At 36.8% G+C, this 17,120-nt stretch overlaps 1 protein-coding gene across 4 annotated transcripts in view; it reads left to right on the top strand.

Annotated features, from left to right (window-relative positions):
• PRKN (parkin RBR E3 ubiquitin protein ligase) overlaps window positions 1-17,120 on the top strand; it is a 721,078-nt gene that overhangs the window by 579,811 nt on the left and 124,147 nt on the right. For all 4 annotated transcript variants that reach the window (XM_027880020.1, XM_027880017.1, XM_027880018.1 and 1 more), the window contains exon 8: window positions 16,229-16,290. In XM_027880020.1, the coding sequence (XP_027735821.1) occupies window positions 16,229-16,290 (62 nt within the window). The remainder of the gene's footprint in view (window positions 1-16,228; window positions 16,291-17,120) is intronic.

The following is a 17,120-nucleotide window of genomic DNA, read 5'->3' as shown; positions in this document are numbered from 1 at the left end:
CTCTTCCCAGTAAGGCTTCTTAAGAAGCAGAGGTGGCATCATTTGGAGTGTTCAAGGGCAAAAGCAGACAGGGTGGCACTGGTCTCTCATTTGTTGCCTCATTTGTTTGGCCCTCTGTTTGAGTGGTTCATATGAGCACTAAGTGAAAATCAAAAAAGCAGTTAAGATCTTAGGAACTATTAGGAATGGCAAAATGTTATTTCTCTGTGGTAAATCAAGAGTGCACCCTGCCCTGCACATACCAGGTGTAGTTTTGGTTATTGCCTCCGAGAAAGAAAGCACTAACTATTGTTTAAACAGAGCAGTTAGGATGGCCAGAGGTAAGGAATAGTTTGTGTCTGATGAAATGCTTATTTTTCGGTTCTGACAAGAGATATCTGAATCTAGATGTGGTCAAGTTTTCTAAAATCATAAGGGGAATGGAAAAGATTAATAGGAACTTAGCCATTCTTATTATGTGAGAACTGCAGATAACCATACAACTGTGAGGCAGCACATATAAAACAAACCAAGAAAGCTGACCCACTGCAAATTAAAATTGTGGAAACTCAATGCTTAAGGATATTGTAGAGACCAAAAGTATTCAGGGTTCTCAAAGTGACCAGATACATAACTGGAGAATTCTCAAAAGGGAGGACAGGGATCTGATTGCATCCTCTGTCACAGAATGTCAGTGCGTAGATAAGGATGGTATACAGAGAAATTTAACTCTTTTCTTGTTTCTTATGCTTTTCTCATGGCATTTCTTACTGGCCTGTGCTACAGACAGGGTACTGAGAGATGGATTTTTTGTTAGATTCAGTGCAATTTTATTGATAGTACTTACAGTCAGCTCCAGCTTTTCCCAAAGAAAAGATATCTTTTCTTTCCCAGAAGATAGATGAGGAGAAAGAGGAAGGAAGAAGAAGCTGAATGATTTCTACCTTTTGTGCATTGTGGAGCTCAGTGTTGCTTCTGTGTCATAAGTGTGTGTTATGTCCAGGCAGTATTGTGGAGGTCCAATTCAACCCAGTCCTTTTTTGCTCTTGCTGACCTTTCAAAGATTATTTTCCCAGCTTTTTCTAGCAGACAGTAATGCTAAGAACAACGGTTCTACAATATTGTCAAGCCTATTACTTTGTGGCCAATACAGATGGATTACCAAGACCTAACTTGGAAGGTAGCTTTTCAACTATTTGGATGGAGGATTGGCTCAGCTGAGGGAAAAAATGCAGGCAATTACTTTTAACTCTGGGTTTCTTCTTTATCTAATCTGCAATTTTCTGAAATACTGCTGTGTCTTTTATCAAGAAATAGAGGCTAGCTGGCTTGGAAAATCTAAGATAAGAAGTTTCTGAGGCAGGAGTAATTGGTTGTGGTAGATTGGAACAAATTAGAATGGTGCTCAGCAGAATTGTTTACTGTACTGTGTACATACCACTTATTTCAGCCACTTCCACCTTGTTTTCCTTTGTCTCTATTTATTTATTTATCTATTTAATATTGAGATAGTCAGTGACATTAGCTTACTTTCCTAAATGAGACTGTCCTGAAGAACAAAGACACGAAGCATTAGCCTGAAACGTAAAAATGTTGCATGTCCTCTTAGATTATGCCCAGTCTGTCTTTAAATGTTAGCATTAACCTTCAGTTCAGTAGGATCTGTAAATACAAGACTGAAAAAATGCAAACTGACACTGTGGTGTATTTTTTTATTACAAATATTTATGTTTGTCTTCAGATCATGTTTTCCAGGTACGGAAAGAAGTTAGGAAACTATTATTAGAGTTGCTGGAGTTTCATTTGATTAAGCACCTGTCACCTGAATCAGTTTTATATCACAGCTTCTCTAATTCAGTGACCATTGCACAAAAAATATTGTACCTTTCAGATGTACCTTGATTTGTTATTGTCCCAGTGAAGGAGGATGTAACGATCTCAATTGTGCTCTGTTCCCAAAACCCACTCTCCATCAAATTCCAAAAGTAACAAAAACCAAAAATAAAACTAGATAATGCTCCACAACCTTCAAAGTAGAACTATAAATATATGGTGAGAAAGGAAGAGAGAGAGAGAGAGAAAGATGTGCATGCACATTGCAAAGAATTTGTTGCAGCAAAGTTTTCTTTTCCATTCAGTGCCAGAGACTGCTTGACAGCAGCCACGTTGTTGGCTCTCTTAGAATGACTGAAAGAGGTGTGAGCAGAATTAAAGTGGAGAAATGCATGAAAAAACATGCATGTAGCACCCACTGAGGCTACATTCATGCAACCCCCGCAATGGATAGCTGCATGAATGTAGCATCAATGTGTCACAAGTTAGGCAAGGCATACTTCTTGGCATAACGAGTAAAGCAGGGAAAAGCTCTCTAAATGGAAAGTCTCAAGTAGCGGAGAAAGCAGAGATAGGAAAATGATCAGTGACAGCAATCTGTAGCCAAACATCAAAAATCCTGCTTTGCACTTTTTCCCTCCTCCCCTGTTTCCCTCAATAGACATCCATCAAACTGCAATACGATTTCTGCTGGCCAGTTTGCGTCTTGGAAATTGACAAGACAGGGGAGAATCACTTTGCCCAGAATCCTCGCTAAATTACATGAAAACAGGATTTGTGCTGCATGTAAACTGTGTAAATCCAGTCAGCTTATAAGTGGAAACCAATTTCATAGTGTGTAAGTATCATTGATTTGTTAATCTGACAATTCTTTTAAACAAGCTGATGTGGATTAGCCAGTTCTGATTGTATGTCTCTTACAAATCATATGAGTGCTGGATAGCTTGGTGAGTAAAGCACTAGAAATTAACCTTTGAGGCCCCTGCCTATAAATAAATTTTTGATCCTTAAAAAAGAATCAGATAATGTTATTAGATGTAGTTTTCTGTAGTGTGAGTCAAAATCCTGCCATACAGAATCATTTATCATAATTGATAATCTTTTTCCTGAAGAAGATAGAGCAATAGAAAGCAAATCCTGCAGGAATTGGTATAGAGGAGCAGTATGAAGAATTTTCAACAGATTTGATGCTTAAGGGATGTTTTGTTTCCCCTCCAGGTATTTCTAAGGGCTTTTAGCTTTTATGTATGTTTTTATAGCTGTATATGCAATAACTCTCAGTCAGGAAAAAAGTGTCTCTGAAATTTCCTGCATGATGGTATTCTGGAGCCAGGCAGAAGCATAAGGAGTGAATTTCTGATCCATGACATAACAGACACAAGTGGAAAATACATAGCAAGCAGTGTAATACTGAAAGGCAGAAGTGATACAGAGTTCAGTACTTAACATATAAATGACTGCTTAGAAGTACTTTACAGAAAAAATAGTTAATGTGGTGTCAAAAGGTAAATGTGCAGGCAATGAGACCTAGTGTTGTTTTTTTTTACAACTGCAACTCAATGGTCTCCTGAAATGAAACAAAGTCAAGTGAGCATTTTAATGACATGAGGGAAAAAAAAAAAAGGCTTAACCTTATCATTAGTTTCAATAACTGGACTTTCCATTTTGTAAAAGGAAAATAAAAACAGAGGACACTCCTGTCTTAGCTCTGTTTCTCTCTCTCTGGGTAAAAAGGAGACTGTACATGTGGGAAGGAGAGTGGGCTGTGAGGGGACACCAGTTCTCACTTTGCTTATTAAACTGCTTAAGTGTTAGCATCAAGGTCAGACATGTTCCAGTCTCAAATTCTAGTGTCTGCATCAGCATTCATAGTGCCAAACTATGTCACTGTAGAATCCCACTAGTATAAATTTTCAAAAATGCTTTTTTCTTTCATAATTGGAAATAGTTGAAGGAGCAATATCCATTACCAAAGGGAGGGGAAAAAAACCCATGTGTACATCCCTGCAACCCTCTGCAGTTGGACTCTGTACCCTGTGGGGTTTCATATATGCAATTAGTACGATTGGAGATTTGGTTCTGTACCTGTCTGTTCTGTCTTCAGGCTCACAGCTTAGGAACTGTTAATAGAATAAGGAAAAAGAAAGTAGAGGAAAAAATGAGCATGGTCTAGATAGGGGAAGTAATTCAAATATTAGAAGAAATAATGTCATATAGAGTGTCTGATTTAATAACATATATTGGACTTGTGCTAATGGAATTATTGTTAGTTTAAAAAAACATTAGATAAGACCAACTAATTACTAGGCATAGCGTATCTCTGTGTAAGGTGGTAAAGATCAAGGATAGATTCTGTTATTCTGGATTAACTCAGAAGTTATTCATGGCTTTGTAAGTAAAGTCTAGAAGGAGAATCCTGTAGTATGGTGCGGCAGCTGTTCTGTACCAAATTGCTAGAATAATCTCATGAAATTGCTTACACTAATCCACTTCAGTGTACTGATGACTATGATGGCATAATGCTGAGCTGTGGGGGTTCTCTCCTGCTCTGTACATGGTAAAGTGTATCCATTTCCCAGTCCTGTGCAGCCACTGAGCTTCAGGTAAATTGTGACAGTCTTGGAAATTTATGATCACAGTGCTAGCACAGCACCCTTCTCTGACCTATTGAAAAGGCCTGTCCACCTAGGAAGAACTGTTCTCTCTTTTATGTGCCAGGGGAAGAATTAAATCTTGTACCACCAGGATGACTAACCACAGCAGAATATTTTTTATATTTTTCAGAAATCTGTGGGTATTTAAAAATAGATATTTCTCCACCAAGTAGCAATCATTCAGTATTTCTTCACTGGCACTAGTGTACCAGTTTTATCCCTTGTGATTAAAGTGTTTATCCCTGTTGATTATAAAAACCCACACTGAACTGGACTTTGGCTGTAGAGCAAAAATGATCAGTTTTTTTTTTGTTTGTTTGTTTGTTTGTTTGTTTTTCTGAAATGTTGTAGAAAGAGAGACGGATGTTCAAGTGTTTTGTTTATTTCATAGGCAAATACTGTCATGCACCATAAAATGGATAGACCATCTCATTGACAGATCCAAAACAAAGCCTTTTTTATGAGAAAACACTGTATTGCTAATAAAGTGATCCCAACAGCCGAGCTTGTGCTGCTTAATTTGTTTCCTTGGAGTGATATTATAATTCTGACATACTGAAAAATCGCCTCACAGAGACTCATATTGCATTTGTTGCTGAGTGCATCTTTGATATAACATTTGTTATTGTAGTGCTTGGGGTGTCTTCAGAGGAGTAATATTCTAAATGAACCTGGCTGTATTATCCCTTTAATGTAGAGTAGAATTTTGCATTAAATTTTCAGCTTATTTCAAAGGTGTTTTGCCAGCTATTCATCATGAGTGGTCTGTTCAAGAACAGGGCCAGTATATCAATATAAAATCAGAAAAATCCTTAACACTTTCTCTTTGGGGAATCTCTCAGGTCATTCCAATTCTTTTCTGTTAGATGAACAGACAGTATGATCTCTTGTATTTATGCCTGCCTGTCAGGTGTTTTTATAGTAGAAACATGAATCACTGTTTGTAATGCAGGATTAGCCTGTCTCACACTACATTATTAGAATTAGATCTGACTAGAGAAAGACTTAATTTCTTTTTCTTCTGTATCTGACTTTAGTTTTCATCCCACACCAGCTTTTGCACTCCCAGGAATGCTCTGATTCTTATGTTAGAGCAATATTGAAAAGCATATGTGTTATTTGTCTGGATTTTCACAGACAGAAAATGAGAGCAGTATGTAGTCCCTCCTCAGTGGAATTCTGCTTTCTGATCTGCCAGTAAAATGTAAAAAGATTGTACTATGATGTCCTATTAGACCTCAAGACTGGATGGACAGTTTGTATTGAACACAGACATTTTTCATAATTATGTTGCCTGCAGGGTTGCCACCTGCCCTAATTTGATCTGATTAAGGTGAAAACCATCCTCATTTCATAAGTGGAACTTTGCCATGCTTCCTCACAGAGAACAGCAACACATGTGTTGATACTGCAAAGTAGGAAGAAAAATATTACAATTAGGTATCAATTAAGATTTGGACTCCATTATGAGAGTGCAGGTCACTTTTACACAAATGCTTCATTCTTTATGGTTCTGGAAATGGGTTTCTGTCATAAAATCCCTATGAAAAAGAGAAAATCATAGCTATTCATCCAGATATGTCTGTACTATTCTGAGAGACACAATATATTCTATGGCTTTCTAAAATTCTCTTTTGGTTGGATGGGCTTATTGTCCATGAACATTTATTTTTAGAGTAGCCTGAGCTTGCCTTGTAGTCTGAGTCATTTATGTAGCAATTTAAATATTTGTCTTAGCTCTCAGTGAAAGGCTCATGTTGAAGTCTTGTAAATGCTGCACAGATTAAAGGAATAGCATTTTTTATATACTGTTTATACAGAATGACGTGATATCCCAGGAAAAAAAAAGAAATTAAAAAGTAGAAAGAAAAGCATTGCTGTTTCTGGGTCACTGAATATTGTTTGCCGTTGTCCTTTCTTCAGTAGTAATTTTGTGCATCCTTATGCATGTGTGAGTAAGAGAGCGAGACCGATCTGTGCATCTTGGGTTTTCTGTCAGATTTTTTTTTAGCTTGGCATATTGATTTTAGCATACTGGGGACAGAAAATAACCTTTAAAATTTTCAGTTGAATATCCTTAAAAACTGGTTTTGGAATTAAAAAGGTGGAAAGCTGTGCTTGTTCTCCGGCACTGTCCACAGCTTTCTTGATGGTGCAATGGCTTATTCTACATTACGTAGTCAGTGCAATAACCTCCCCTAGTAAAATGCAAATGAGATGGAAATTTATTGCAATATGGATTGATGAAACTGTTCTTTCTATCTATAATTTCCAAAATTATAGGAGAGCAGTTTCCTTAATTCAACTTTTAAAAGGAAAAAGAAGAAATATTTACTCTCCAAGTTTGATTCTCAGCATTTAGACAATACACTTCTCTTATTGAGCCATCAGCTGAAAAACACTTCTCTTATTGAGCCATCAGCTGAAAAATGGCTGAACTTTAGTTTTAGCTTAGAAACCTTTTAGCATTTTCTATATTGTACCTGCTTAGTTCTGGTATTTAGAAATTGCAATATTTTAAAGATTTGCCCTTCGCTAACTAGCAAATGAAATTCTTCTATAGTTATTTGTGCCTTGCGTCGACTTTTATTCAGGGATGGTTGGATTTTCCCTGAAAAGACAATTTCCTCTCTTAGAGTCTCCACCACATGCTGAAAGCTCCTGACCTCTCACTTCCCTTCTCAAAGGTACTGATCATCATCAAAGGCCAGTGCCAGCATGAAGGTGGGAATTTGAGAGAACAGAGTTTGCTTTAGAGATTTCAACTACTTTTTGAAAAAAGATAAGAAAACCTTTCATGAATTGAGCTGATTGAGCTAAAAACCTAGCAAACTGATAGTGAAGAGCTCCTTTCAGCCCAGATCTCTGCAATGAGATTTTCACTTCCAAGGTTTATATGGCAGAAGGTATGAGTCTTCCAAAAGAAATTTAAAACAACTCTGTTGTATCTCAATGGAAAAAAAAAAAATCACCTGGTTATGGTAGGAACCTTAGACTTGTTGATTTTCTCTGTGATGTTATAAAGACAGTGTAGGAATAACTACTATTAATTGAGAAACATTAAAAAATGTTTCTGTAAAATTTAATTTGACAATAGTACTTCCATGGAAAGAACAGAGTCTCCTTTATATTTTTGCTTCTGGAGCAACTGTATTTGAGCAGTAAAGGTCATAGCTCAATTTCTCATTACAGATAGACAGCATGGAATTTGTTGAGTTGCATGAGTTTGGTATTCACTGACTTTACTGAGAATTGCATGAGTGAATTTACACCTATAATTTAAACTGGAATATTAAGCAAGCAGATGGTACAGACTGTTCATCAAATATGTTTGCACTATTGCAGGGTTGCCCTGAAATCTTAGTCTCTTGGGCAATACTGTATTATTCTTTTTTTTTAGAAAATTTCCCTCTTCTGACAGACTCTTTCAACAGTTTGTCACATAGTGGTGCAGAATATACAGAAAACTGCCAAAAATAACAAGCAGTGACTTGCTGGCATTGTGCAACTCAGAGCAATTCAGGGTTTGAATGCTGATGTGACTAAACAGTACTTGTTCAACTGTGATTTAAATGTTGTTTTAAATATGCAAAAAGGAAGCAAGGAAGCAGGTTCTAAACTGAAATGGCAGGTCAGTATGCCTGCTGATATTTTCTGTGGTAAAGATTAAAAGAAAGACCTTAGTAGAAAATGGCTAATGTGGTTCATTACTTCTAGTCATTTGGCTTTAAAGCATCATTAAAACAAGCAGTGAGTAACAGCATAGTGAAGGCCAGAGTTGTGTGCAAGTGAGAAAGCCAGGACAGCAGAATTTGCTACAATCACTTTATGTGATCCTTTCCCAAGTCTGTTGCAGTCCCTTTGTGGAATTCTTTCACAAGTACTTCATGAAAGCAAAAAATGCCTTTTGTGTATTTGGATGTTTTTGAATTTAAGAGCACACAAAGTTGTAACCTTTTCAGCTGGGCTGCTAACATCTCTGGTGACTGGTCACAACAGGACAATCATTGTGTCCTGGCAATCAAGCTTTCATGAAATTTTCTTGACTATTAGCTTCAGCAGCCTTTTTGATGGCGGAATAATGTATAGGTCCTTTTACTGCCTTCAGCTGTCAGAATTCAATCAAGAAAAAAAGAAAATTAGCATCATGCTGCTTCACAGGGTGTTAATAGGAAAAAAATGGGTTTTGTTGGTCTGGTTTTTTGGTTGGTTTGTGGGTTTTTGTTTTTTGTTTTGTTTTTTAAAGAGAATAGATTTCTTACTGCATACTGACCTTTGAAAAATTAGCAATTGAATATGTCCTTTTACTGGCACAGGGTCCTTTTAACACAGTATTGCATTTTGTGTACATACCAATTTGTTTACTAGTATGGATACAGGTAAGCAACATTGACTTAATTGTTGCTATGGTAGTTTGCTTGAGCTGAAGACCTGCCCTGCCATTTGTAAGTTTCAGACAGATTTTTAAAGACTTAGAGACCTTCACCATGTTGACCTCTGAGTACAGAAACCACATGCAAGTATTGCTTGTCATCTCTGATTCAGTGCAGAGCTGAGCTTTGCAACCTAAATACATGCCTGCTGACTTTGAAAGGACAGAATTCAAAACTTCTTACTTTTGAAAAAATCTTCAGTTTTATTTTTTTCCAAAGAAAGCACTTCAATGTGCCTCTTTTGGGGCATATTTTTGACCTTGCTGTCTACTTATCTAGATAACTCTATAGAAAAATATTATCTGCAAAGTGATGTTATCAAAATAGCATGAGTAAAAGTAAAGAATACCATGTAATTTTTTACTTGGTTTGGTTTGGCTTGGGGTGATGGGGGGGAGGGGGGTGTTTGTTTTTGGATTTGTTTTTTGTTGTTTTTACTGGATATGTAATTTTTTTACGCTAATTGTAAGGTGGCCAATACAAAATATTTGGGTACTGAAGGGTTTTCCCCAGCAAACATACTACTGACTACAGTCAACAGGATATTTACAAAATATAAATCATCAGATTCTTTAGTTGTCCAACCTGCTGAATGCTGCTTGTAGCATTTTGAAATAGATCTATACCTAAGACATATTATACTCATTGAGAAAAGTTCTGATACCTATAGGTAAGGTGAAGGAATAACCACTGTGAACAAAAAGTCATTTAATTTTCTTTCTAGGGAAAAAATATTTGATTACTGAACCTGCCCCAATCACAATAGACTATCAAAATGTGTATTGAAAGCAGAAGTATGAGTTAATGGGTCAGAGAATTTCTGTTTGTAAATGCAGCTTGAACGCATGATCAACATTAAGAATTCAGAAGGAAAATAAAGAAGGCCTTTTTTAACCTAGTGATTACAAGCTGATTTCATGAGAGGATTTTTGACTCTCATGTGTGATTTTATGATTAATGGTGATTAGCAATAATTAATTTTCCAGATAAAGTGGTGTGCCCATGTGAATCCTCTGCATTTTCAGAGCTGTAGATGTAGGGAATGGGACTTGAGTTGAAAAATTATTCACAGACATTTTTATCACCTTTCTTTCTTTAAAATTTAAATATTTTTATACAGAGGAAGATATCTGTAAATACAAATCTACAAATTAATGTATTAATGTGCAAATTAATAATTTATTTTAACATAAGTATTGCTCATGAGTGTTGTAAAAAAAATTGTGGAAATGGCCATAGTAAAACCCTTCTGTAGGATCTGTGAGAAAATACTTTTACATATTCCCACAATGCACAAGCAGTATTGCAAAGATAGATCTATGTGCTTATATTCTGTAAATTACATACTTGATATTCATAATATCTTTTTTTCTTTTCAAGAAAATATTTATGCATTCCAGACATGCTTCTTAGTTTTGTTCATGTTCACATAACATCAAAAATGAGAAAAGGTCACTTGAAACATCCAAATATTTAATTAACACAAGCACAGTCAAGTCACTTCATACTTTGAAATCATTTCAGTTCCCTTAAGAGTGACTGCACTGTCACCAATACAGGATTGCTTTTCACTGGAAGAAACACAGCAGAAAGGCGTGGGGTTTTGCAACGGTATTCCAATTAGCTGAACAAGTTGGAAGAGACTGGAAAAATGATGTAACAAATTAACTCACACTAATTATGGTATTTTAAACCTGTTAAGTTTTGTGTAAAGGTGTAGCCTGACTCCATCTTCTTACCGCTCAGTTATCATTCCCACTGTTATACCCAGTGCAGGGCTGTGCTCTTCCTGCCGTTCCTGCTCGCTCAACACAGTGGTCTGGTTTGTGCTGCATTGAGTAACTTGTACCTTGCATATGGAATCCCAGACACTCTGTCTCACTGTAGCTAGAGGCTGGCTGTGCTCTGGATGGATACCTGCTATAACAAGCACCTCTGAACTGCAGGATTTCCTTGCCACCATTCCTTGCTGTGCATGCATGGCAGGCCAATGAACACATATATATATGTGTGCGTATATATATGTATATAATCGTTGCTATATTACAAGTTCTGACATTGAAGTGCTGCATTTCCAGATTTTTAGTCTTATATTTTTTGAATATGGAACATTTTTCATATTTATACTTAAATCAGGGGGAAAAAAGAAACAAGCAACACATCCATTAATTTTCTAAGCATGAAGTGGTTATTCTCAAGTGTTTGAAGCATTTTCCAGTTGCAAGCTCAGTTTAGCAATTAGCACTATGAAAAGATATCCTTTGAATGACACTGATAGATATTCATACATGGTTGTGTTCAGAGCCCACAAAAGGATGTATTTTTCAGAATTAAGAAGTGTTGATACAGACATAAATTCTAAGTGAGAGAAATGGAAGTTGTGCTGTGTCCGTAATGTAAATGCTCAGTTTGCATGAAAGTAAATACAAGGCAAAATTTACATGCTCAACGTTAAACGTATGGGATTGATTGGGATTGCAGCTGTTGGGTGAAATTCAAATAATATAACTTAAGTCTAAAAGTTACTTGTGTAAATCTTGCCAAATCACCTTGGGCTACTCAATTAATGGGGGTAAGTGTATACTTTTTTTTTTTTGGTGCTTGTCCTAATCATGGGAATTACCCTGTGAAGGTATATATTCCTTCGACTGACTAAAAAGGAAGCGTGCAAGGAATATATTAGATTTATACAGGCAACATTTTGATGCTTAAATGCATTGAATTGAATCTCACCCAACTATACCATTTGGGGAAAGATGAAATTTAAAATGCAAATCACAAAATAATGCTGCAAACGTATGGTAAAATATGTAGCACATAATCCTGCAGGGGGGATATATATGTTTGTAACTATGGTCAGTGAAGACATTTTCACAGAATCACAGAATATGCTGAGCTGGAAGGGACCCACAAGGACCGCCAAGTCCAATTTTATAATTTTCTGTGATTCTTTGAGGATAAAATTGAGCCAGGGTGCCTCCACCCAGTGCAGGCAGACAGGAGTAACAGGACAGCCCAAGCCCCAGACATTCAGCACCTCCCTGGGGCCCATGGCTTGGGAGGGCAGGGCTGTGGGGAGCTGGAGATCAACCCTGGGGCAGGACGGTGAGTCAGGAGCTGACATGGGGTGCTAGGCACCACCCTGGTGGTGCCACCAGGGCCCTGACACTGGTGTTCTCACTTGGCCATCTTTGTAGCAGCAGTCATTTTTTTGTTTTCGTTTTGACAATTTATGCAAGATTAAAGGGTTGATTTAATTTTTCAGTTACCTTCTCTCTGGAGAACATAAGTGACAATTTTAAGCAAAAACAAAGCCAGAAGCTAATTCTTTCTGAGAAAAAAAAAAAATTATGTGGAGATTTGGGTAATTAAATTGGTAGTAGTTAGAATTATAGTTTAATTACATATGTAGCTGAAAATGTTTGTTCAGACCAGTTGAAATCAGGGAATTTATGATGTTAGGAGGCATTAAACTGTCCTTCCTAAATTTTACTTCTTTATTCTTCTCTTGGAGATATATATGCTCACATGAACAAATTAAAAGTATCTTTATGAAGAGAATACCAGAACATAAACTATAAATTTACAGTTGCAAATTTCTGTAACTTTAAATGTACCTTTCATTCCTAAGTGCAGCATTTGGAGTTAAATAGTAAAGCAATATGGGAATTAAACAACAACAAAATTATTCAAACAAGTAATCTGGGGTATGATTAAACATTTAGAAGAAAATAATATGCTTAAACTTAATATAAGTAATAAATACTATAATAGAGGCAAAGAAATTACTTGTTGTGAGTTTATAAAGTTACTGGTGGTTTGAACAGGGTATCATCCCTTCATAATTTAGCTTCCTACTTAGACTAAGGCTCGTTCCTAAGACGTCACATTAGTTTTATGGATTTGATTTCTTTGAGGTCAGTGGAACTATGCCAGAGGAAAAAGCGGTATAAAAATAATAAATATTTGCATCAATTTTATATTTCTTACATCTTGTTCTGCCTTCACAGTTAGCAGAAACCTGTAACAGTCATTGTAGCTGAGACCATATGAAACACATAGGTTTGAATGTGAGTTGAAAGAGGGAACTAATAAGCAATTTAGTTGGCATTTTATCAGTCTGCAGATGTCCTCAATCCTGAGTTTTGGCTTCTGATTAAAGGCAATTGTCCATGCTTTTGCATCATTTCTTTTTAACACTCTTACGTGTAATTATTGATTGATTGACTCAATATTCCTGTGGTTCAGTTTATGTCTGTGGAATTTTCATGATGGCTGCACTTTTCAAGTAATATTTGGAATGAGGGAAATGGAAAGTTTCAGTAATTGTTGAGACCACTGATTATAAGGGGGTTTGTACTACAGAGGGCATAAAAACTGATCCTCAAAGCATTCTATACAAAATAGCAGAAATCTGTAAAGTGCAGATTATGTAAGTCATTTGGCATGTGCTAGTTGCACATCAGACTTATAAATACTTTTTTCTATAGATATTTGGTGTGCACAGTTTGCCAGCGAACCCATCAGGTGCTGTGCTTAACTGATAATAATTTCAAGTTGCCATGTGTGTTTTCATATACATGAATATGTTGATAGATATATGGATGATTTAATGGGTGAGATGACAAATAGTTCTTAATGCTTTTAGCAGAATAGGTATTTGTTTTAACCCTTTACTTTTAATTTATGGAATGGTTATTTGTCCATTACATTTGTCTCTAGTCACAGTGCAGGAATTTATCATAATCCAGGACTTTTTCAAAACTCACAGATATTTGGTAAAAGTAGTTTACAGTGTTATACCGTGTTTTACAGACCATTTCCATTTACAGAACAGAAGAAATTAAAGTAGAAATAGGAAACATCAGAAATAAATCCATTAATTAAAAAAAAAATAAATAAAAAGAAGACTTTTTTCCTGAAATTATTGCTTCTGAAATGTGACGATCTGAAACTACTCTTACAGATAGCAGACTGTTAAGACATGTCAGTATGATTCAATATTGCATGCATTTGACATTTCTAAAGTCATTGCTAGAAAGCATCATGCCAACAGTAACATAGTTTTTAAGCTCTCTCTCTTCTTTGCTAATAACTTTGGGATCTGTTGTATAATCAGCTAAGCAGGATCCAGTGAAAGTCTGAACTATGAAAAGATTGAAAATGAAATCAGGCAGGTCTCTGAAAAACAGACTATACAAAATATTGTACTGGGAAGAGGATGCAGTAGTGGATGACTAGTAACACTTGAACATGCATGTTTTTCATAAAATCATAGAATAGTTTGAGTTGGAGGGGACATTTAAAGGTCATCTAGTTCAGCCCCCCTGCAACCTTCAACTAGATCAGGTTGCAAAGAACTCTGTCCAACCTGACCTTGAATGTTTGTGGGGATGGGGCACCCACCACCTCTCTGGGCAACCCATTCCAGTGATTCACCAGCCTCATAATGAAAATATCGAGTTTCATACATTAAATTCTAATTTGAAACACAGAGAAGACAACAGCTCTTAACTACAAGTCAGGCCTCAGGCTGAGAAGATAGTGAGACAATTGATACATTCGCCGTTTGGATGAGCTTGAAGATGGAGATGTAAATCCCAGTGAAAAGGACAGAAAAATGCTTTGCAGCAGTGATTCTGTTGTAAGAGTAGCAACTTTAGGACAATTGGTAGGGCAACTGGTAGGACAACTTTAAGTGCATTAGTACAAGAAACAGAATAAACACAGAGAACCTAAGCATGGAGAAAATAAGAGAAAATTAAAGGTGATACATGAGTTGTGGTCCTAGAGGTTGAGGAGAATAAAAACGCATTAACAAAGAATCACTTAGAGCTAAAACTCGCACGTTCAAATATGTGAATATCCTTGGGTGCGAGAGGAGAGGTGGGTGAAAAGAAACCTATAAGAATATCATAGGTTTTATTGAATGGGAAGAAATAATAATATTTAATAAGAGACAAGTTGTTAATAAACAATTCATAGGCCACCTTAAACCTTGTCTGCCTTTGTAAGGGTTTGCTGATGAAGTTGTGTAGATGGTGCATTCTCCACTGTACCTCCTCTAAATGGAGATAAAACATTTACCAGCAAGAAGCTGATCTGAATATCATTTAACTCTATTCCCTAAGTAGAAAAAGTTATACCAGTACAAGACTTGTACTAGTATAATTGTGTCTATGGTATGATTTTGCCTTTTTAGTTATGTAGCTATCAAGTGCAAAGGCTTTTCCTTCTCTATCCCTAAGACAAATATGCCAACAGAAGTTGTGAGTGTAGGCCATGTCTCATTGGCTCTGAGTAAGGCCACAACGCTGTCAGAGATTTACTGACAATTATGGCCAAATTCATTTGTATCCTTTTAATGGCAGTCATTAGGACTGACAGGTAATTTGTAGTTGCATCAGCAGAAAAGCAGGTTGTTAAAGATCATAGTTCCCATGTTCTGCAGAAAACTATGCTTTTAATTCCTTTTAAGTAATTTTCTCTGTTCAACAGCAGATGCTTCAATTTATGGTAAAAAGAATAAAGCCCAGATTGCTTTCCCAGCCTGTACTTTCATCCCTTGTCAGAAATGAGTTTGGTAGCATACAAAAGTAGTGTACAAGGGCCTTGGATTTCATCACCAGGAAGGTAACCACAGTCTGAACAGGTCAGTAAAGTGCACAGCAGATAGCCAGACATATTCTTTCTTATTGGCTGGTGCAGATGGGAAGTCTGTAGTGACTGAATAATAATCTCACTGCAAAGTTCTGACAAATCATGCCCCTGCCTGTGTACATGGTTTGTGTGTTAACACCTGTGGATAACAACTACATACATGTGAAATGGTTTATATTTATGACAGCCAAAATTAAAATGATCTGTAGGGCCTATGAAATCCTTCAGGGAATCAGGGAAAGCTGCTATTATGCTTAGAAATGAGTCCAAACCTGGTGTGTGAATCAGAATTCAGCTTTGGGCAGCTCCAGTATTTTGATGTGAGATCCTCTTTTAACAGGCTTTCTGGCTTACACTAAGGGTTGGCAGTATCTGGCAGACAGTGCTGCCCTTTTCATCTTGCTTTTGTTTGTAGTCCTTTGGGAAAAGGGCTAAAATATTCGGAATATAACCTTTCTAAGTGTTCTTGGTAGCATGCTCAGAAATGTGGAAGGATTATTTGATAGAGGGCTTTCAGCATTCTGGTGCCTGCAGAACCATGGCTAATCTTTCTAATCTTCTTTATCTAAGGTAATCTGTATATTTTTTCTTCTCTTCGTGTATGTGTCTTATGCTGAAACTGCACTGACAGGAAGCTCTAAAATGCTTGGTTTTGTTTCTTTCCAACAGCTGGCTGTCCAGATTCCTTGATTAAAGAGCTTCATCACTTCAGAATTCTGGGAGAAGAACAGGTGAGTTAGCATCTCAAAGGCAGCGTCTTAATGTCATGAAAGATAGACGCTAATGAGACAGTTTCATCTCTCTCCAGGGAGACAGAGTATATCTCGTGACCCACAATGACCTGAAATGTGGGGAAAAAACCACATGGGAGTTCTCTGTGAGAGTTGGTGTTTTTTTCATTCTGTCCGTCAGCCTTGACAGGTTATTAATTGGTACATCTGCTACCTGCCACAGTTTTTCAGCTTTTGACTACAACAGTAAACAGACTCTCTAAAGAGCAGATAGACAGACAATCTGAGTAAGGGATTGGGTCTTACAGCTGCTCATGATACTGTCCATCTCCTTTTGTGGTCTTTTTTCTCTTTTTTAAAAGAGTGCTTCTCATAATCATAGCTGTGCTTTGTACTCAGAACACTATTTCTGCAGAGGGACCTTAGTGTAAATGAAGTATGCTTTAAAACACAAGATGGTCAGTTGTTATTCTGCCAATAGTGAAATTCACATACAGAGATACTAAGAAATGGCCTTAAATTTTGAGACACAAGTTGAATTTTTAAATGCTCAATGCTTCTGAAATTCAGATTGTCTTTGCCTCTGAAGTATCCCTTCTAAGATACTAGTTACAAAGCCAGACTGCCTGATTTAGAGCTCAGGTGCTGGGGACCGAGTGGATGAAAGCTCAGCATTAGTTTGTTGTACCTGAGAATCATAGAATCATAGAATAGATTGGGTTGGAAAAGACCTCCAAGATCATCAAGTCCAACCCCTGATCCAACTCCAATTACTATAGCATGGCACTAAGGGCCACATCCAATCTCTGCTTAAAAACCTCCAGGGATGG

Source organism: Empidonax traillii, unplaced genomic scaffold, assembly GCF_003031625.1.
Source record: "Empidonax traillii isolate 1590-97213 ecotype Southwest subspecies unplaced genomic scaffold, ASM303162v1 scaffold63:size2014119, whole genome shotgun sequence".
In the NCBI taxonomy this organism is placed as follows: Eukaryota; Metazoa; Chordata; class Aves; order Passeriformes; family Tyrannidae; genus Empidonax; species Empidonax traillii.
Note: the sequence above shows the minus strand (reverse complement) of the source record. Positions and strands in the feature narration are given on the sequence as shown.